The sequence below is a fragment of the Pan troglodytes genome, chromosome 15 (assembly GCF_028858775.2).
Source record: "Pan troglodytes isolate AG18354 chromosome 15, NHGRI_mPanTro3-v2.0_pri, whole genome shotgun sequence".
NCBI classification, from domain to species: domain Eukaryota; kingdom Metazoa; phylum Chordata; class Mammalia; order Primates; family Hominidae; genus Pan; species Pan troglodytes.
This window is the reverse complement of record NC_072413.2, coordinates 62,166,755-62,188,491: the sequence shown is the minus strand read 5'-3', so window position 1 is coordinate 62,188,491 and position 21,737 is coordinate 62,166,755. Positions and strand designations below refer to the sequence as shown.

The 21,737-nt window shown below is 43.1% G+C and overlaps 1 protein-coding gene across 33 annotated transcripts in view; it reads right to left on the bottom strand.

The window, feature by feature from the left end:
• The window catches only part of SYNE2 (spectrin repeat containing nuclear envelope protein 2), a 370,575-nt gene that overhangs the window by 17,467 nt on the left and 331,371 nt on the right, over window positions 1-21,737 (bottom strand). For 30 of the 33 annotated variants that reach the window (XM_016926198.4, XM_009427921.5, XM_016926202.4 and 27 more), the window contains 4 exons: window positions 20,260-20,418; window positions 18,717-18,883; window positions 5,998-6,160; window positions 51-238 (listed from right to left, as the gene is read on the bottom strand). In XM_016926198.4, coding sequence (XP_016781687.4) covers window positions 51-238; window positions 5,998-6,160; window positions 18,717-18,883; window positions 20,260-20,418 — 677 coding nt within the window. Of the gene's footprint in view, window positions 1-50; window positions 239-5,997; window positions 6,161-11,854; window positions 12,193-18,716; window positions 18,884-20,259; window positions 20,419-21,737 lie in introns of those variants that run through there. The other 3 variants (XM_054666643.2, XM_054666644.2, XM_063793526.1) reach the window with 2 other exon arrangements.

Below are 21,737 nucleotides of genomic sequence, written 5' to 3'. Positions count from 1 at the left end.
CTGAGTTCGGCTGACCACACTGAAGGCATTTGGGGGAGCTTAGTTCTTACTTCATGCGCCGCTCCATGGACATGGCACAAATGTTCCTCCAGCGTCTGTCCAGGCTCCTGGTGGTCTGCTGGATCGAGTCACACTCGGTCTCATTTGCACAGGCATCGGAGTCGTGCAGCAGGACGTCACAGATGTTAAACACGGACTCCACCCCTGCGCTGTGTTGTTCAATATCTCGCTGTAGATCCTGTGATTACAAGAGTAAGAAACCTCTTGAGATGTTGGTGGCAGCAAGAGGGTCAGCATCAAAGGACCTCCGTTCCTCCCTCCCTTCTCCCAGCTCAGGGGATACTTCCCTGGGTGGATTTCCACCGTGAACTTGGCAGTACACATGGAATCCCTCTCATCTTTGTGCTACCCTTGTGCTATCAGCACCTGACACAAAGTTTAAACACTGGGAACATCTAGGACTTATGCGCTGAACCATGTGAGGGGTGCCACGGTGATGGGTGTCCTCTACGCACTGACAGGTGGCGCCATTACTGTTGAGAGCCCATCGCCCCACAGACTTCGGGTATGCATGGGATCTACTCCATACCACCCAACCCCAAAGGGCTCCAGTTTAGACTTGGTTTCAGGGAGGTCTTTAGAAACTGAGTCTCTTCAGCAGGAACTCTCAATCTTTTATCAGCTACCGAACTCTTCAAACACACACCAAATTGTGCATGCAGCAGTGTGGGTGCCCACAGCTTCCCCGTGAGCCCATTCAAGGGCTTCATGAGCCCAAGGGAGAAATTCTGGCAGACAGACCTTGCCTCCCCAACTGATAAAGTCCAGCCAAAGCCGTGGTGGCTTGGAGAGAGGTGGGGTCTCTGGAGTCTTGTCCTTTGATGATGATAGTGATGCAGTTCCCCAATTTGGGAAAAATAACATTTATGAAGAGAAAATGCATGGTCATAGGAAAAAACTGGAAAACCTCTTCACGAACAAACATGGCATTTTTAGTCATCATCAGATAATATTTCTGCTGTACCCCATGGGTGGGCTGTGGGGAGGGAGAGAGATAAGGAACCTGTTTTGCCATTCTGGAAGACTTAAGCATCCCTGATGTCCAAATTGTGTGACAAGTGACATGAGACCACAGCATTGATTTTAATATCCAAATTACATTGTGAGAAAGCAAACACTAAGTTAAATTCTATTTTAATTATTTGATAATATACCAATTTCTAAAATCTACACTACTTTAACCACTATTAACTAGACTAAATCCAGTTCCCAGGACTCAACAAATTTCAGTTAATAAGAGGACTGTACTATAAATGGTAGCTGTCACCATCTACAGAAAGGCAATATAAGCTTCATTCCAGGTCACTTTCATATTTAAATAACTTGAGATTATTACTATATTACTAGATGGGACCACTACTTTCTTACTCTCTTTTTTTTGTTTTGAGACAAGGGTTTCACTCTGTTATAGTGGTGCGATCTTGGCTCACGGAAACCTCTACCTCCGGGCTCAAGTGATCCTCCCACATCAGCCTCCCAAGTAGCTGGCCACCATACTCAGCTAATTTTTTGTATTTTTGGTAGAGATGGTGTTTTACCATGTTGTCCAGGCTGGCCTCAAACTTCTGAGCTCAAGTGATCCACCCTCCTTGGCCTCCCAAAGTGCTGGGATTACAGGGGTGAGCCACCACGCCCAGCCCCTATTCTCTTACTTTTCTTCATATAAATGCACAATTCCGATCATTGAGTGTTTAGGTTGATATGAGAAAATAAAATGCTAACCCGCCAACTGAATTTTAAATCAGGCAGTTCCTAACACTGATCCCGAGTACAAATCACCACCACCAGGTTATATTCAGAAGAGATGTGTTTTCCACTTGGCCACCCTGTGTGCACTGTGAAGAACGTGCAGGGTGATTTCTTTAAAGCTCTGCAGTGTGGGTAGAATGCCTGTTATGCTCGAATGGTGGGAGTCTCCCTGGAGTCAATTTGAGGACTAACTTTAAAGTTATTACAACTAAATAAAATTGCAGTTTTAAGAACTCTTACCGGTTCACAGAACTGTCATGGGCCCTTCTAAAATTAGAAGATACATATCCCATTTAAACACTAAAATAATAAATTAGGAACCCTAATACTGGTATTAAATAAATAATACTCATCATTTATAACTGAAAAATGCCCATGACCTCATCTGGCTCCAGGTGGGTAAGGTCTAGTTGAAAAGCCGAGAGAAGTTCTAGTTTATGGACAATATGAATGCTCTGTATTTTAATAAACTCTGCAATTATCCTACATTATTTATTCAGCTTACATTGAATCAAATGGGCTAAAGAAAACTGATTAATATTTAGGGTAAATGGCCGTAAGAAATGAACTCTACAATAATTTATAAAAGACCATCAACATCTTGGTTAAAAAAAAAAAAGCCCGAACATTTTCAAAACTTTTCAAAAAACATTTTCAAAAAATTTTTAAAAACCATGTAAAACACCACACAATGGCCTACTAGTTACCTTGTACAAAAAAATAAATAAATAAAGTGATAGACTACATTTTAAAATGCAGACCGTTTAAGTGCTAGACAAGAACATTTTGCAAGCTGAAATAATCCTACCACTAGTAACCACGGAGACGTAAGTCTGCACAAGTGGATTTAAGAAACAACATAAAACAATGAGAAAGACTTTTGCCAACAGTTCTAACAGGCTCCTGTTCATTTCGTTTTTCTGCCCCTGGGCAGGTGACACGGAACCCTGAGGTTGGGGAGGAACTTGGGGGCCAGGGGGTACAGAGCAAGAGGAAAAGGGGAGACATGAAACTGGAGAAGAGAATGCAGCCAGAAGAATGAGAATAAAAAGGAACCAAAAACAGAAGGTAAGGGTGGCTGAGGAGAAGAAAAACAGGCTGAAAAGACAGAAAATCATATAGCGTGAAGCCCCCAGTGCCAGCTCCTGAATGTGTCCGTGGGAGGGGCTTGGGTAGCAAGTGGGACAGGATGGTATTGGGATGGTTCAGGGGGTTTGAGGTGAAGCTCAACTGGCCCACGGCGGGGGCTATTAATTAGCCAATGGAAGGGTAACTAACAACAACTCCAAGCCACCATCTGGCACCCCACAGAGAAACAAGCAACCAACCAATGAACAAACTAGGACAGGGATCTTAAAGATTCAATGAAAGTGGTTCGTGATTTAAGTGTCACAAAATTGCCACTACTTCCTGTGCATTTTAAAGATGATATATTCCATAGGAATAACCCCCATTACCTTATACTTAAAGGTGTTCTATATAAGAAAGGTGAAACAGAAAGGATTCCTATAGGGTCTGACCCCTCCCCAACCAGGTACATTACAGTGAGGATCCAGGGACATCATGGCTCTTAGCTACCTTTGGGGGCTGAGGGCTTTTGCAGAAGGCAATACTAGGTGATGCCATGTTTTTAGGTCTTATTTTTGGAAGCAATTAATTTATTATATTTAGTTTGAAAAGTAAACATAGGTAAGGTGGTTGTTTTTTTTAACCCAAACCAAAAATGGTCACTAGGTAAGGTTTTAAAAAGTGGCCCATACATAATTCTTTTGTGTGACACATTTGTTTCCAGTGTTTTGGATGGGGTACTTAAGGTCTGAGTTTAGCATAATATAAACACACTGTAACTTATTCTTTTTAACAAAAATACTAAAAGTATCCTGAGATCATCTGTGGTAGGCAGAATAATGACAATGACACCCCCCAACCCCCCAACAAAGACATCCAGATCCCAATCCTGGAATCTGTGAATATGTTAGATTACACGGCAAAGGAGAATTACGGTTGCTAATCAGCTGACCTTGAAATAGGGAGATTATCCTGGATTATCAGGGTGGGCCCACTGTAATCCTAAGGGTCCTTAACAGCAGAAGAGGAGTCAGCTAGAGGGAGATGTGACTAGGAAGACAGACACAGAGAGATGCAATGTTGACGGCGTTGAAGGCAGAAGAAGGCGCATGTGAGCCAAGCAATGTGGGTGGCCTCTAAAAACCAGGAAAAGCAAAAAAATGGATTCTCCCCAGAGCTTCCAGAAAGGAGCGTAATCCTGACGACACCCTGATCTTAGCCCAGTGAGATCCATTTCAGATCTCTGACCTCCAGATATATAGTAAATTTGCGTTTTTAAGCTGCTAAATCTGTAATTTGTTACAGCAGTAGTAGAAAACTAACACAGCATTTAACTTCTTTACAATAATGGTAGTCCTGAACACCAATTCAATTAATTTTTTTTTTTTTAAGTAACCAAGGGATAGAAATGTCACTAAGGTGACGCTGAATTCTATAAAGACAGAATTTTCAAATCAACCAGATTGAAATTATGTGCCATTGTAGGATGGGAAGAAATAAGGCTAAGAGAATAGCAGTGGCTCCAAACTGTATGCTTTTGGGAACAAATTCTCTGCAATTTAATGTTCTGTCACACTTCGGATTTATAAAAAATGAACACACAATCAACAGCCCCTGCAAAATTTAGCCAGCCATTCTTTAAGAGGAAAGATACTGACAGCTTCCATATAATCTACCTGAAAAAACTCACCACTCAGGGTAAATGGTTATTTGCAAGGCCTTGTTGCCTTTTCACAGTCTGTTCAAAGACATTCATCCTAGTGGATCACACTTGTAAGTAAAACTGATGTGTTCAGTAGCTGTGACTCCAATGAGAGATGCATTAAAATCTCTGTAATGTCCATTAAAATTCCATAATACTTATATCAATATTCTTTTCTGCACAAAGCAAAGACAGAGTCTAGATGACCTCAATGAAAAAGACATGCTTAAAGTTCCAAGGCTAAGTGGAAAAACCAGTATTTTTAATTTGTAGCATTACTAAATCATATCACTTTGAAAGCCAGATAACAGGTATCTTTTAAACAGTAATTGTAATAGCACTTAGAAAAGTCAAGAGCAGGGAGGGCCAGGCATGGTGGCGCCTGCCTGCAGTGCCATCTACTCAGGAGGCTGGGGTGGGAGGATCACTTGAGCCCAGAAGTTAAAGACCAGCCGGGGCAATATAGTGAGACTCCATCTCTTAAAAAAATGTCAACAGTAGTATCAAATATTAAATCTGGTGAAAAAGGTTAACCCCCAATCTGGTCTCCAAGCACCTGTGGTATGTGGTGTGTGGTGGAGGCTTAACATGAAGAAAACAGATTCAAGTCTGAGAATCATACTGCTTCTATGGTTGAAACAGAATCTGCCCATAGGTCTGAGAAAAACAGGTGAACAAAAGCTAAAGAAAGAATAAGATAAACTTAGCTATTTAAAAAAAAAGTAAAGACAAATCCAGGCATTACAAGTGAGAATGAGCATGTGGCCATGAGACCAGGGAAGGCAGGAAAGTGGATTCGATAAACCAGTGACATCAAAGAGCACCTGCCAGGTGGGTACAATGAGAAACACTGGCAGAACTCAGCAGCTTTCAAATTGCCCAATTTCCAGGGTTGGCTCAGAGCATGCATATCTGATAACAAAAATGCACAGAGCATTGCAGCTCTTAAGAGGCTTCCTAAACTATTGGTCCAAGCATGTTCCTTATCACACCTTTTCTTGTTTTAATTTTTTTAAAAAGCTGTACCAGACACACAGAATATAATCCCATAAAAACCTTCCTTGGTTAGAAAAGTTGCTTTTCTTTCAATTCATTGACTTTCAAAACTATATTAACAAAACACAACAAAGATCAGTTAAAAAAAGACATAATTAAAAAAAACTTATTAACCACCAAGATTAAGGTTTGCATCTTAAACATTATTCACACAGTTTCACAAAAAGCTACATGAATGTGGGAGGGAGCACTCAAGAGACGGATATAAGAACATGGAAAGGTGGTCAGTTTTCTCTGGAAAAAGCAAACCAATGTTATGGAATGTGAGCACGTGAAAACACATAGATATACGGGGAAGGCCTGAGTCAGTGCACATTGCGGACACCCGTACTCTTGCAAGAGCTCATTTCTGATTGTCCCACCTGCTGCTCAGCGAGCCTCTTCTGGATCTCTTGATCATCGCAGACATCATAAACAACAGGCTTGGAAAGCTCAGACTCAATTCGAGCCAACCAGGTGCGAAGGTTGCTCATGTTTTTGTCCAACTGCTGAATAAAAGCAAAGGTCTCCTTCAGCTTCTTCACCCTACACATATTTGCAGAAAAACAAAACAAAACAAAACAAACCAGTGATGGAAAACAAAAGCCCAATACTTAGTGGTGGAAGAATGTGCCAGTAAGAGCATTGCAGGGTAAAAAAGAATATTTTGCTTTGATTTTATATCAGAACAACTCTCATGTCACCAGATACGAGTTCTCAGAGAATATGTGAAGCTTTGCAAGGCTGTTGCCTCTGTTGATTTTCAAAAGGACTGAGAGTTAATCCACCCATGCAAATGGAAGTCCTATCATTCCCAGAGCGAGAGCCCCTGAGACCCAGTTCATCTTCCTGGGGCTCCAGAGGTGAGAAGATATGCCATTTTTTCCTAAGTGAAAATAACCACTCCTGACTTCTGCCCAGTTTCTGCCGTGGGTATGCCTGAGACTGCAGCAGCCGGTGATCTACCCTGGGAGATTAAAGATGTTACACGCCTGGTTCACTTGGTGGTATTTGGTCCACAAGGCCTCTCATGGGACCCTCCTCTCTGAGTAAGCAGAGAACATGTGCCAAGCCCTACCGCTTCAGTATGAGGGGTTCACCCAGCTGTATACATCGAACCAGCCCATGCGGGTAGATTATGGGGCATCTCTGTCCATCTAAAAGGGAGGGGGCAAAGGAAATCTGCACGCAAGCGCAGTTCTAAATGTGATCTCCCTCGCCAGTCTGCCTCAGCTCCCATCCGGCCCAACTCGGCGTGGAGCAGATTTGAAAGCACACGCATGGCATGAGTACAACTTGGCGTGCACGTCCACATGCTGTCAAGGGGACGTGATGTAGCTGTTGAGGGAAAACAATCTTTTTCTGACATATATACTAAAATAAAATGCTCCAATAAACCGCTTTCCTTAAAGTCCTAAAGCACAGCGAGGTGAGCCAGGATCTGTCCTGGCGTTCTGTGGGATTTGTAGTTAATTTCAGACATTTAAAAGTAATGGCTCCAATGGAAAGTTCCCACTTATCAATACTTATGTTGGGAGATGCTGTCAGAACTGCACCCCATAGCTGGGAGCACTAGAGAGATAAATGGGTGCACTGACCCTAACTCTCAGGAAGCATTGTGCTCCATGCCACCATCACCTCTTACTTGACCGAACAACCTCCTCTCAGCCCCCTAGACTTCCTGCCCACCTTTGGTTCTGTAGCCAAAGTGTAAGTAAGTTCTAGAAGGCAAGTCTGATCCACGCTCAAAGCCTTCAATAGTCCCTGCCCTACCCTGAAAAACCGGTTCAGCCCCTTGATCTCTGTACCTCAAGCATTCAGGGGCCACTCTGCCTCTAACCTTGCACTCTCTCAGACACTGTGCACCCACCAGGACAGGGAGTGCCATGGCCAGGCTGCAGCCGGCCAGTTTCCGCCGCACTCACAGCACCTCCCACAGGGCCTGGTGGGCAGGAAGCTCTCCACAAATGCTTGGTGAATGGACAAATATGGACAGGCACTTCCATGGGACTGACTTCTAGTTCCATTACCAGCTACTTTTAAGATTTAGTGAAAGTCCTTTCACCTCAGCCCCCTTATTTCAAGTACACCCGCAAAGCTGCTTAAGCTTCAGGGAAGTGGTAGCATTGGGTGAGGTGAGGGCCGGAACTCCAGAGGCAAGCAGACCTGGGCCCAAGTTCCATTCTCCCATCTAAGAGCTCTGCACCCTGCAATGTACCTAACCGCTGACTCTGAGTTTCTTCATGATCTGTAAAATTATCCACCTTGCAGGTGGTGGTGAGCTTGAAATAAGAGGCTGCATGTAAAGTCAGCTGCACAGAGTGAATGCTGGACCACATGATGCTACAATCACGCTTTATTTACAAGGCATTGGACCTCACAAAGTTCTTTCATCAGTATTTTATTCTCAAGGGCAAGCTTGGAAGAAGGACATGTGGTCTGGAGGTGGAAGAACACAGACTCTGTGGTCAGGGCCTGGGTTTGCGTCCTGGCCATGTTTAATGCCATCTATAAAATGGTGTTAACAGTAGTACCTTCCTTCACTGGGTAGCTGAGGGGACTGAATGAGATATAACATGTGAAAGGCAGAATGCCTCGGAGATAAATGCCCAGCAACTTACAGTTGTGATAAGTTTCAAGGAACCATGTTTTCCAAATTACATTCTTACTGCAAACACCACAAGGATACGTTCCCTTCAAAGCCACAGATGATTTATTAAAAAGGAAGTAACAGAATCCAGGACCAGGCCTGGATACAGCTGTAACCTAGATCCGGCCTTCATTCCTATGGCTTCAGAGGTACACCCTCCTCACCCCAGTATCTTGCCACCTTGATTGCCCTGGTTCCAAAAAGAACACTCCAGACAACTACCAGGGTAGCTGAGAACCCCTGGCACTGTGGGACAAGGAGTCCTCCAGGCAGTTCCTGAAGGACTGCCCTCCTGGAAGGCTCTGCTGGAGAAGAGGCCCAGCCACGAGAGCTTCCCGGGGGTGGGGGAAGGGCTCAGGCTCGTGACCTCTGCACAGCTCTCCTGCCCTCCCCACTTCTCCCTCTTCCCAGAATGAAATCTCCCACGGCCTTCATCTAGCTCCTGACCCTATTCCACCCTAAGAATCCCAGCCTCTTTCTTATTTTGAAAAGAAGAGGGCTAGAATCCAAGTATTTATTTATATTTTTTTTTCTTTTTCCTTGTTTCCTCTCTTCTAACTTAAAGCAATTAACACACCGGAAGAATTCAACTGGTTAAATGAAAGGAGCTAACTAGCAACACAACAGCCTGGGTACAGATCCACAGGACTGTGTGATCTTGAACTGTTAACCCTGGGGGTTAGGTGTGCAACACGCAGAGGGGGTATGGAGAAGGTGGGGGAATAATTTGCTTGGTTTCCCCAGGGCTGTGGTATCCAAAATGGGGTGCTCAGGACAAACCAATGGGGTGTAGGAATAAAATATGAGACTGTCTACTGTCATCCCATTCTTTTAAAATTTCTACAATGTGTATGCTTTAAAATTATAAACTTAATTATTAAAACAAAACATCTATATCCCACGCTGATGGCCACATGTGCTAGGCCTGTTGTGCTCCATGTTAGCAACTCATGTACTTTTTTTTTTTTTTTTTTTTTTTTGAGACAGAGTCTCTATTGCCTACGCTGGAGTGCAGTGCTGCGACATGGGCTCGCTGCAACCTCTGCCTCCCAGGTTCAAGTGATTCTCCTGCCTCAGACTCCTGAGTAGCTGGGATTACAGGCACCTGCCACCATGCTCAGCTAATTTTTGTATTTTTACTAGAGACAGGGTTTCCCCATGTTGGCCAGGCTGGTCTTGAACTCCTGACCTCAAGTGATCCACCTGCCTCAACCTCCCAAAGTGCTAGGATTACAGGCATCATTTCCTCTTCATAACAATGCTAGGAGATAGGTAGTATTATTATCCCTACTTGACAGATGAGGAAACCGAGGCACAGAGAGTAAAGAGCTTGCCCAAGTCACATGGTCAATAGCGGAAGCAGGATTCTAACCTGGGTAGTCTGGTCTGGAGCTGCTGTTCTTAAGCACTACCCATCCTCTCACATAATCTCACACACACTAACATGCACATACTGGAGATACAGGATCATTTTGCTGCAGTCAGAGAACATGACCAGAAGTCTGGACTCATAGCTCAGGATACACTGAGGGGTAGGAGCTGATATAGTAGATGCTACAACCTGGGGCTCTTAGCAGGTGCCTGGGGAGGAGGCTGGAAGGCTCAATACATGCTGCCCACGTTTCCCCTCCATGATTTTCTTTCAGTAAACACTTAACCATTTGCCTTGTCTTGGATCCTGCACAGACCCTGAGGATTCAGAGATAGCTGGAAGATAGGACTTCTTCCCAGAGAGGTCATCACCTAATTTAGATGTAATGTTGACACTGTAATTCAACATAGGAGTTGCTCAATAATAGCTGTTGAAGGAGTAAATGATGTTCACTCATACCTTCCAATTTGTCTGATTTGTCTTCTTCATAAAGAGGTGGCCAAGTTAGATTTTTAAAGAAAAGAGGTAAAGACCAGAGCATATCAGAGCCCTTCTGCCACAAAGCAGTGTGCTGCCAGCCTAGGAGCCACTCGTGCTCCTCAGCCCTGGTTTCACACAGGGCCAATGAAGCAGTGACGGACATTCACATCACAGGCATACTTAGTGCAAGTTAAAGAGGGGGGGAAGGTGGGAGGGAAGGAAAAGAAGGTCACCAAGTGACAAAGCACTCATCCAGCCAGGATTTAGCTGGTATATCCCAAACTCCATCCAGAGGCCTAATACCCCCAAATGCCTGGGAATCTAAATGTTGTTCCTCTGATCATCAGGTAACAACTTACCCTGGGACTCATCAGGTGCACTGCTGAGCGTGTATCGTTCTGTTCTGTACAGACACTGTAATCTAATTATCACCTGTCCCAGGTCAGGAAGTATTTGTCTTTTGCCAACCCAGGCAACTGACCTCCACATTGTTGGGCCTTGTTAACACTGCTCTTGAAAAATTTAAAATCTCAAGTTAATATCTGGAAATGAGAAAACCTATTCAGAAACCAGACTGCTGGCACACAGAAGCAACCACAACACTGCCTGACATCAACCACCTGAGCGGTTTGCTGCCGTGGCCACCATCTCTGCACTTGCCCAGGTTTTGACCCAGGTGCTCTTAACATTTCTCACATAGACATTTCAACAAATAACCTTTCTCCAGGAAAAAGCAGCATGATTTCCTGAATTAAATTCCAGTTATGAGAATCAGAAAAACAAAATTTTTAGGTACAAAAGCGAAGTCTTCCACCTGCATAGGCTCTTTATTGGGAGACCTGAACAAAAGCAAAATGTTTTCTATGAAACCAAACAAAAGAATTATGCCTAAGAGCCGCTTTAAATTAGAAGAGTTCTTTTGCAGTGATTATGGGTAAAAATGCAGAAAACAATCAAGGCAAATAAAGTTTTTCTTTTAACTAGCAATGGATGAGAATATAACATTGATGAACACTGCTCTCCTTCCAAACAAACAAAATCAAGCCAGGTTAGCAACATTCTATATACCAAGCCTAACCCTTAACAATGTATGATGAAGGCTTTACATGTCAAATTTATACATATGGAATAATTTACCATTTAGTCCTATCCTCTGTGCTCAGGAGTCTACAGTTAAATTATAAAAGCCCTAAATCAGTCTAAGTGAACAAAAAAATTCCTATGCCTAATTTAAAAAATACTAAGGAAAACTGAGATGGTTCAAGCATCTGAATTTGTACTGAAATAAACAAATAGTCAAACCTGCGGGCAGCTGTCAGTTGCAAAAAACACTGTACAAATCCTGTGCAATTGTATCTTTTCACATGACTAAACATCCTTATGGCAAAATAATGCATTACTCCAAGATCCTGAAGCCCTGATTTAGGGGCAGAGGCATTACAATACACGTCTGAGCTCATTGCCTCTTTAAAGCATTTTTGTCACCAGAGGACTTCCATTTTCCACACGGCATAATCACTCCTCTGCCCTGCTTGTCAGAGGCAGACTGCAGACACCACACGCATGCTGACGCTGGGAAAGAACCCATCCCCCGATGGCTGAGCACAAACACTCTGCAGCCACCATCTCATCGGTGATTTCTATTGTAACCAAAGCGACACAGCCAGAGAGCAAGACACAAGGGACAGCAGCTGGCGCCTCGGCCCAATGCAGAGCTGACGACGAAAATGGCACTTACTGTTGATGAGAAAAAATCATTCCTTATGTTTAAGCGAAAGCTCCAAGTTCCCGGCTGCACCTCCACCTCCCAGGGCCGAGGCAGCCCCTCCCCCTGCCCAGCGTGCCCTCTTCACTGGTTCAGCATCTTGCACAGAGGCGGACGCAGCCCTCTCCAAGGCTCCTTGTGAGCACGGCTGGCTGGCTCGCAGGCACAGGGCAATGCCAGCGGGAAGGAAGACACCTTCTCCCCTGCTAACTGCAATTTTTAATCTCAGTTTTCTTCCTTCCAATAAACAAATATCTCCAGCTTTTTCCTCACACACACAGTCTTTGTTCTGACGCTACAGGATTGCAACGCTGGGGGAAGAAAGTCACACTGTTATCTTGGCTATGGGTTATTTATGAAGTGCTATAAACAGAGAGAAGAAACATTTAGATTTGGGGCATGCAAAAGAGGATTTCTGTCCTCCTCAAATTAAATTTCTCTGTTTCAGGTTTAAAAGAAACAGCAAAATCTGAAGCCCCTGAGTCCAATAGGAATGCCTTCCTCTTGTCCTCTTAAAGAAGAAATTTCCCTGTGGGGGTTTTCTGCTCTGCCCTTTTGGTCCTGAACATCCTGGTTTAGGAGGGTCAGAGAGTTCATTTAGTTTATCTGCTTTGTGCAAAAAAATTCTATTTTGCAGTATAAAGGGAATTTATTGCAGAGGAAGAAATTCTGTAATTTTCCTTGCTAGCTCCTCCCAGGGTTTACCATAATGTGTCTGAAAATTCCTCCTTATTTATAGCCTCAGTTTCTCCGGACAATCCTGAGTGGCAGTGCTTGGTTTGTGTCTAGTCTACCTTAGACTCATTCCCAGCCTTATTCTGAGACTTGATATCATTTTTCAGGAGTCCCTAAAGACCAACATTTAGTCATTATTATATCCCCACCTTGAAACGTAGCAAACATGTGCTACACCAGTGGAATCAGAAGTGCAGATCTGGCAATAGTTCTCCCAAAATGCTGCATCTAACTCAGGCCCACGTGGTTGGCTGTTCCTGCAACCTGCTGAACATGAACCTCTGAGGCTCAGTACACTGGACCTGCCTGATGCTGGCCATCAGGCCACTTGCTCATTATCCTCTTTCCTTTGGGGAGCTCCCCAACCCTCAGGAAGGCATTTCTGCAGGGTCTGGGAACAGCGGCCACCCACTCTAGAGGCAGAAGGATCAGGCTGATGGGAAGGAAAATGGAAGTGAGGAGCCTCACATCTGGCTCTCCCTGTGCTAAAATAATCCCTAAATCCTTCCAGTCCCACTGGATCAGGCAACCTGCTAAGACCAACGCAAGTCAACTTCGTGACTAGCAGCATTGTTTGGTGTTCCAGAAAACCTTGAGAAAATACAGATAAAAGGAGAGCAATGAAAAGCTTTATCAGTTTAAAAAGGCACACGTATTCCTGCCCATTCTGCAAGGCATGGAAAACAATCTTAACACACAATTGCCACGGTCATAACTTCTGAGTTTAACGATAACATTTTAATTGCCACTACTATAAAGTAGGTGAGCTTTTCAGGTTGGTAGGCAAAATTTAGAAGTTATGCTTGGTTTAAAAAGTTCCTTTTATGGATTTGATATTTCTGATAGTGAGAGCAATTCAGTGTAAACAGGAAGGAGCTAATCTTCAAGGTCATATGGTACTAGGAAAGTCCCTCCTTGTCAGTGGCTTAATAAGGACGACAGGCCTTGCTAGTGGTGCTACCATCAGAGAGAAATTCAGGAGAGAACATAAAATTGATGACATTTGTTCATGACATGTTATAACATGACATCTTCCATAATGAACATTTAGAAAGTACAGATAAGCAAAAAGAAAATTACAATCATTTTCATTAAAATGATTCCAACCAAGAGAAAAACCAATGTAAACTTTCTGGGAGGGTATGCTTTTCCACTTCGCTGTCCAACCTGTATCAGATACTGAACGCTTTCATCAGATTATTCACACATGCTGCTAGAAAGAGTCTTTAAAGAGTTCCTCACCCTGATCCCAAGTCTCTAAAAGAATTCATCAAGATGTGCAACCTGCCAGAGGGACTCACTGAAGACACAGCCCCACCTGTGTCTACAGAGCTCTGGTTCATAGGACAAGCAGAGTTCTCTCATTAAGGAAATGGGGAGGGAGTTCTGGGAAACAAAAGTAGATGAATTTTTAAGGAGTTCAACTATTGGGTTTTTAAAAATAAGGGGAGGCATAGGTGAGGTCAGGTGGCAGGTCAACTCCTTCTCTGGCATCAGTCCTATTGAGGGGATGAGATCCAAGGACCGTCTTTTCAGAGCTTCGGCCTGTGCTGGCTGTGAACGTTAACCTTGCATCTTTCTGTCTATCACCCAACAATTTGTATCTCAACTGTTCTTAGGTAATCCAGATTCCTCCAAAACAGAGGAACACACATATTGGCAGTTCTGAAGGACACCTTCTGTAATTTAGTTGTCTGTCTTGCATTCAGAAGTTTTGCTGAGTCACTTTTCAAAGACGTTATCAAAGGCTGGGTGCAGGTGGCTCATGCCTGTAATTCCAGCACTTTGGGAGGCAGAGGTGGGAGGATAACTTGAGCCCAGGAGCTCAAGACCAGCTTGGGCAATATGGTGAAACCCCATCTCTACAAAAAACAAACAACAAAAGCAAACAACTATCTGGGCATGGTGGTGTGTGCTTGTAGTCCCAGCTACCTGGGAGGCTGAGGTAGGAGAATTGTTTGAGCCTGAAAGGTAGAGGCTGCAGTGAGCTGTGACTGTGCCACTGTATTCCAGCCTGGGCCATACAGCCAGACCTTGTCTCAAAAAAAAAAAAAGAAGAAGAAAAGAGGAGGGAGAGGGGCTAATAGACACAGATAAAAAAAGTTTAACTCTTCCTTTAATTTGACAAATGAACGTAGTAGCATATAATATTTCTTGTCATCAAATCAACTTGGGTTCTACATAGTTACAATCACCAAACATATATATAGTGCTTTAAATGACCTCTGTTGATGAAATTACCTGCATGTTTCATAAGAGTGTAGATGTCACCACTGTAAGAAGCTGCCTGAGGGCCCATGAGGACTTTTAAAAGCTCCCAGAGCAACAAAGAGGGACAGCCAATCACAGGCCTCTTTATACCCACACCAGGGCCCAAGTAATCTTATGTGCACATTCCTGTCCCGGGCAGAATTCCCATTGTCCTTGGCTAAATTATTTACCTTCTCTGAGCTGCAGTTTCCCTCTCCGTAAAATGAACAATCACACTGACTTTGCAGTGTTGTTTTAAGAATTCAAATGAAATAATCTATGTGAGGAGCCTGGCACTTAAAAAATAAGCAATGTTGGTTTCCTCTCCCATCTGTCCAACAATGGAGGCTACCACCTGAAATGATCAGAAATCTAATGTGGTTTTTAAGGAAGCCTATCCTAAATCCCATTTTTCCTCCAGTGAATTAAAACTGATTTATTGAGGGCTTGGACTTCTGAAAACCATTCTTAAGCTTGAAGTTAGTTTTATAGTTAAGATCTTGCAGTAACAAGGCCGAGTACCTATGTAGGATCACCTTCCAATCTTTTTTTTTTGAGACGGAGTTCGCTCTGTCACCCAGGTTGGAGAGCAGTGGTGTGATCAAGGCTCATTGTAACCTCCACCTCCCAGGTTCAAGTCTTTCTCCTGCCTCAGCCTCCTGAGTAGCTGGGACTACAGGTGCGCGCCACCACGCCCAGCTAGTTTTTGTATTTTTGGTAGAGATGGGGTTTCGCCATGTTCGCCAGGCTGGTCTCAAACTCCCGACTGCAGGTGATCCACTGGCTTCAGCCTCCCAAAGTGCTGGGATTACAGGCGTGAGCCGCTATGCCTGGCCGATCTTATTTTTAACAAGAGATGCTGTTCCCTGCCCACAGGGCCAAAGCAGAATACTGTGGGAAGGATGGAAGAGGCTACATGGTGTCCTGGATCCTGTGGGCAAATGAAGCCATCAGGGCATCCCGCAGAGCAGGTTCTTGTCGCCACTGTTCAAATGTAAAGTTTGCAGCCTGTGCTTCCAACCCTTCCCTTCCTTTGTACAAGGCCCAGGGTGAAGTCAGCATCAGGGATTCTATGTAAGGCTGATTCTATGTAAGGCTGATTATGACAGGTCCAAGTTTGCTGCCTCAACCCACAGATTCACCTGAACAATAAACTCAGCTAAGAGCTTCTTAGATTCTAGCTGTCTGTCTCAGCCTGGCCCTTGCTTTAAAATAAGAAAAACGATTCCCTCCCAAATTCCTTAGTGCTGAAGGGATTAGCACTCAGCACGTACTGCTCATTTCAGTGTTTCAAATGAGAGGGTCTGGGCTGTCAGGGAAGTGACACTGCCTAAGTTGAAATCCTGGTTACGTCACATGCTGGCTATGTAACTGTGGGTAAGCTGCTTAGCTTCAGTCCTCAGTTTCCTTCTCGGTATGTAAAATGGGACAATGGTATCTACTTTACAGAATCACAGTGAAGTTTAAGTGAAATCACACATAAAAGGCATATTGTTAAGAATACAGGCAGCTGGCAATATATTTGCTATTATTTCAACTCCTTTTCCCCCAGCTGTTCTTTCCAAAAAGATCAATAAAATTTTACCCACTGTTTTATCTCTTTCCCACCAAAAGGTTGGCTGAAGACAGGCAAAGAGTGAGCGAGGAAAGCAAACAGCCTGTTAAACTCCAAAGTGACACAAGCAGAGCATGAATGATTAAAAATGGACTGTCATTCTAACCTTCAGGAAACATTAGCTAGATCTTGATCCTGTATGATCCATGAATGGGTATGATGCCATCATAACCTCGACTAGTGCCAAGGGCCCGAGAAGACTTAGGCTATAAAGGCAACCACAAAGACACAATTTATCCCACAGAAATTATCTTATTCTTAACGAAGGCACTGAAACATTTACTCATTTCAACAAACATCTGACACGCTATTCTAAGCTCTGAGAATTAGGTAGTCCAGTTGCAGGCCTCACTGGGGAAAGACCTCTCATCACTAGATGTAACCGACAGAATCATCTTCCACTCAATAAACACATGACTTAAGAGTCTTCTCATGGAAAAGTAACGAAAACAACCACTCCATAAATGCTGGCTCATATGTGCTGGCCCTATACCAAAGGCATGACACATATCCTCACAGCAGACAGCACCAGCGGCCTCTGATGTAAGCCAATTAGACCCATTTTACAGATTTAGCAACTGAGGCCTAGAAAGGTTAAATCACATACTCAAGTTTCCACAGTGAATAAGTAGGAAAAGTCAAGAATGGTTCAAAACTTGTGCTCTTAATCCTTACTTAGGTTTCCATCATGCATTTCTGTAGGTTTTTTTTCCCCCCAACTGGCTGTGGAGAGAAGCTGAATTTGGGCCAGTCTATGTTGCCAGCCAAATCCCCCTAATATTTGTCTTCAGCAAACCCTCCACTGCTAAGGAACCAGGCATGACTCAGGTATTTTTTCAGAAGGCCAAGTATTTAGCAGAGATTTAAAGTCTTCTAAGATTTAGCCCCAGCCCATCTTTCTAGCTCATCTCCTATGCTTGGGGCCAATGGGGCTTCTCATCACTTCCTGAACGGCTTCGATGCTGCTCTATTCTGTACCTGTTTGCTCTCAATGTATGTGTCTCTCTCTCTGCCACCAGTAACCGCAATCCCTCATTCAGGACCATCTGGGAACGCAGCCCCTCTGTAAGGCTCTTCCTAATCCCAGGAAGATGGGATCTGAGCTCTCAAACCACTTGGTTTTACAGCTGCTCAGATACCTACTCCCACTAATGTAACTGACTCAACTTACTTCCTGCCTATAATTCTCATAGCATTTAGCCCAGTGCCTCTGTTGATTGACTCAGGTTCACTTGTGGTTTCCAGTAAACAATGAGGTAAAGAAGATGCCAAACTTAATAATTTAAATTATTAAATTTAAATAATAAATTTAATTTAATTTAAATAATAAATTTAAATAATAAAAGTATCTTACTTTTATCACCTCCCAATTCTTTATTCACCTTATAGGTTCTCCTGTATATTCCAAATTCTATGTGTTGTTCAAAACATCTGAGCACACTGCTATGGAAAGGACCCGTGTGGCCAGTGGAAGCACAGCTGCACAAGTGGTCCCAAGGCCAAGTGACTGTTCGCTGTATGCCACGTGGCCACTGAAAAAACATCCACTTGGGGTTTGTCTTTAGAGAGGGAATTTGAAGACATTTAAAAACTTTGGGCATCATCATCATTTTGGGAGGAGAGATAAAATTATCAGTGCTATTTCTGATAAGATTGCACTGACCAATATAGCTTTGATTTGTGGTCCTTTGATTTAGGACTGGGCTGCGCCCAAATCCACATCCTAGGACAAGACACCCATGGGAGACCTGGCACTCTGAGCCCACACACTTAAGAGTAGACTCCTGCCCCTGCCTTGAGTGCAAGTAGTGGGGCAGTCATGGGCCCCCAGCCTCCAGAAACCAGGCCTGTGCCCTCACCTGATCTGCCATACTGAGGCAGGAGCAACGGGCATGGCTCCATTGTGGGGACACACAAATGCTAACACAGAGGCAGAATTTCTAAACAATACCCCCTCCCAAGGATCCCTTTCCAAATCAGTTTCCAACTCTCATTTAAAACGACTCTAATCATGTAAAGTTGTAAGCTAAAGAAAAAATATTAAGGTGGGATATACTAGCATATAATTCTTTTTGTAACACTGAAAGAATTTCCACTCATTTTTATCAAACTTTGCCTTAATCTGTAAACTTGTAAAATTGCTGGATCATCTTAGAGGAAGACTGGGTTCAGTTTACTAGATCTGTAAAGTAATTACTGTTCCTGGAGAGTAATCATTTTTAGCCCATTTCTTACCTTGATCCGATGACATCAAAAAGATGTTGCCAACGATCGTTAATTTTGTTGAGCTTGTCATCGATCTCAGCTGCTCTTGATTTGTTGCTGGCCTTGATCAACTGGTCACCCATCTGCTTTAACTGTAACTTGTTTTCACTAAACAAGTTTATTTCTTCCATGCAGTCCTGGCAAAGGCACCAAAACATAAAGCCTGGCTAATTAGCCCAAACTCATTTCTTCTCCAGCCATAAACATACAGAGTTGCCTCTTGAAATTTAAAAAAAAAAAAAAAAAAAAAAAAAAAAAAGCCAGGCATAATGGCTCATACCAATAGTCCCAGCAGTTTGGGAAGCCGAGGCAAGAGGATCACTCTAGTCCAGGAGTTCAACACTAGCCTGTGCAACATAGCAAGACCCCACTTCTAAAAAAACTAGCAAGGTATGCTGGCACATGTCTGTAGTCCCAGCTACTCAGGTGGCTGAGGTGGGAGGACCCCTTGAGCCAAGAAGGTTGAGGCTGCAGTGAGCTATGATCTTGCCACTGCACTCCAGCACAGTGAGACGCTGTCTCAAAACCTCATACCTTCTAATGAAGCTAACTTTTCAGTGAGTAGCTAAAAAGTCAGGCAACGCGCATCAGGCAAAAGCAAAATATGTAAGGCAATAATTATTTTTAATAGTTATTTAATTCAAAAGCCCTCTGTTTCCTCTCACAGATTTCTTCTAACCTACTTGGGAGCTGAGGACAACTAAGCATAACTAATTAGGCTGCTATCGGTTACAGTTTTCCAGAGGTTTGACTGGGTGGTGTTTTAGGTGACTGCAGCAAGAATGTTATTACTTTTCCCTGTGGAGACCACTGACCATTTCAAAATTATGAGCCTCACTGCTGTTGGCCTCTCCCCTTTAACAAGGGGAGCTTCTTTTTCTTTTTTTGAGATGGAATTTTTGCTCTGTTGCCCAGGCTGGTGTGCAATGGCACCATCTCGGCTCACTGCAACCTCCACCTCCCAGGTTCAAGCAATCCTCCTGCCTCAGCCTCCCAAGTAGCTGGGATTACAGGTGCCCACCACCACACCAGGCTAATTTTTGTATTTTTAGTAGAGACGAGGTTTCACCATGTCAGCCAGGCTGGTCTTGAACTCTTGACCTCAGGTGATCCACCCGCCTTGGCCTCCCAAAGTGCTGGGATTACAGGAATGAGCCACCACGCCAGGCCAAGGGGAGCTTCTTAATAACAACTAGAGAAACCCTAACTCACTTGGGGTATCAGCTGACATGTAAGGATATGTAAGCCCCTTCCCTGGCGAAACTTTCTAATGGAGAGAAAGCAACTCTCCTCAGTACCATGCCCACTAACAATGGTCTCACACTCCCATCTCTCTGGAACCTCCTCTCTTCCAACTGTTCTCTCAAAAGGATCAAAAATAGTGAAGTCCCTTCAAATTTCTAAAATGCTACTGGAAACACCTGTAACATTGCCCCTGTTTGGGCTTAGGAGTGAGGAGGGCCGACAATTCCATGGTAGTCATAACTACATCCACCTGGGTGTCCTCCCTTACCTTCTGTAACTTTTCAATCATTTCTTCAATACTAATGTCCGCTGTCTGTAGAACTTTGTTTTCCATCTGCACCAGCCAGGCACACAACTCTTTATTTTTTTCATTGAATACAACCCATGTATTGAGTCTGTCTTCAATCTCCTGTTTACGTATGGCCACCTGCAAATGAAAATACATTTGGCAGCTGAGTATAGCCAGGAAGGAAAGCACCCCCTTCTCTCCCTCAAAAAAACTGCGTTTCATTCATTTTAATCAGTAGCTGTCTACACTCAACCTTGTCTGGTTTTGCCTCTTCTAAACCTAGGGTTTAGCATCAACAGAAGTTCCTTACACCTGTGATAAATGTCATAAAAAATAACAAAATAAATACTGTACCTGAAATATAGCTGATTGGAAGGATTGTTTTATCCAATACTCGTGTGTTACTATCCGGTTATATTAAAAATTAGAAACAGGAAAGGCTAGATGAATATATAACCCAAATACTTGCCCTTTTAACAACGAATCAAATCCTTATACCAACATAAGGACAATGTCCTATTTAACTTAAAAACTATTAATCCAGATAGAATGTCAATCAAACATTTATAATGCAAATGGACCAGGAAAACTACAGCCGTTTAAATGTCCTTAGTGTTATGCTTCAAAACAAAGCAAAACCAAAAACAATGTACATCACTCATTTAACCCACTTGCCCGTTATGCACTAGATTTTGGATGGAAACCATAAAAGTATCATCAACAGCTGGTCTGCAGCAAGCAGGCTGACCCCAAAATACCCAATACCCCATTATGCATAAGTAACCCCTAACTGACATCAGCTAAGGGTCCTCCTCCTTAAAGGTTTACATTTCACTAAATATAAATTTAAATAATGCAAATCAGCCTAACTAGATGTACAAAAGTATTCCCAGGTTTTAAGAATCTTCAGAATCTTAGCGTTAAAAGGGGTGGCTAAGAGTTCTTTTGGTAAAGTTTTGACACCCCACTATATGGACCAGGAAACCAAGGTTGAATTCTCTGAGATTTTCCTGCTGTGTATAAAGAAACCTCTGCTCTTTTCGGAGAAGAAAATACTGAATGCTTTATATATCCTAGCCAGCCAAACGTGTTAAAAAGGCTTGAAAAACTATCCTAGAAAAACAAGTGTTGTGTTTCCATTCCTCGGGGCATCTGTTTATCTTTTAAAAATCCTGGCATTTTGCACATTGTCATTCTGATTGATTTCATAATAGTAACAATTAGGAACATCTGGGCCCCAGTCTTCCTGTCTACCTTAACTTTCAGAACACTTTTCATATATTCTAAACATTTTCTTTTGTATAAAAATTGAAAAGTTCTAAAAGAACATTTAAAATTAGGGTACATTGTGAATAGTAAATACTAAAATCAAGGAGAACGTGTCTGAATTTCAACTTTTTAAATACATCTCTTAATTCACAAAAATGAGATTAAGGAATTTATTTTCGTTGGAATTC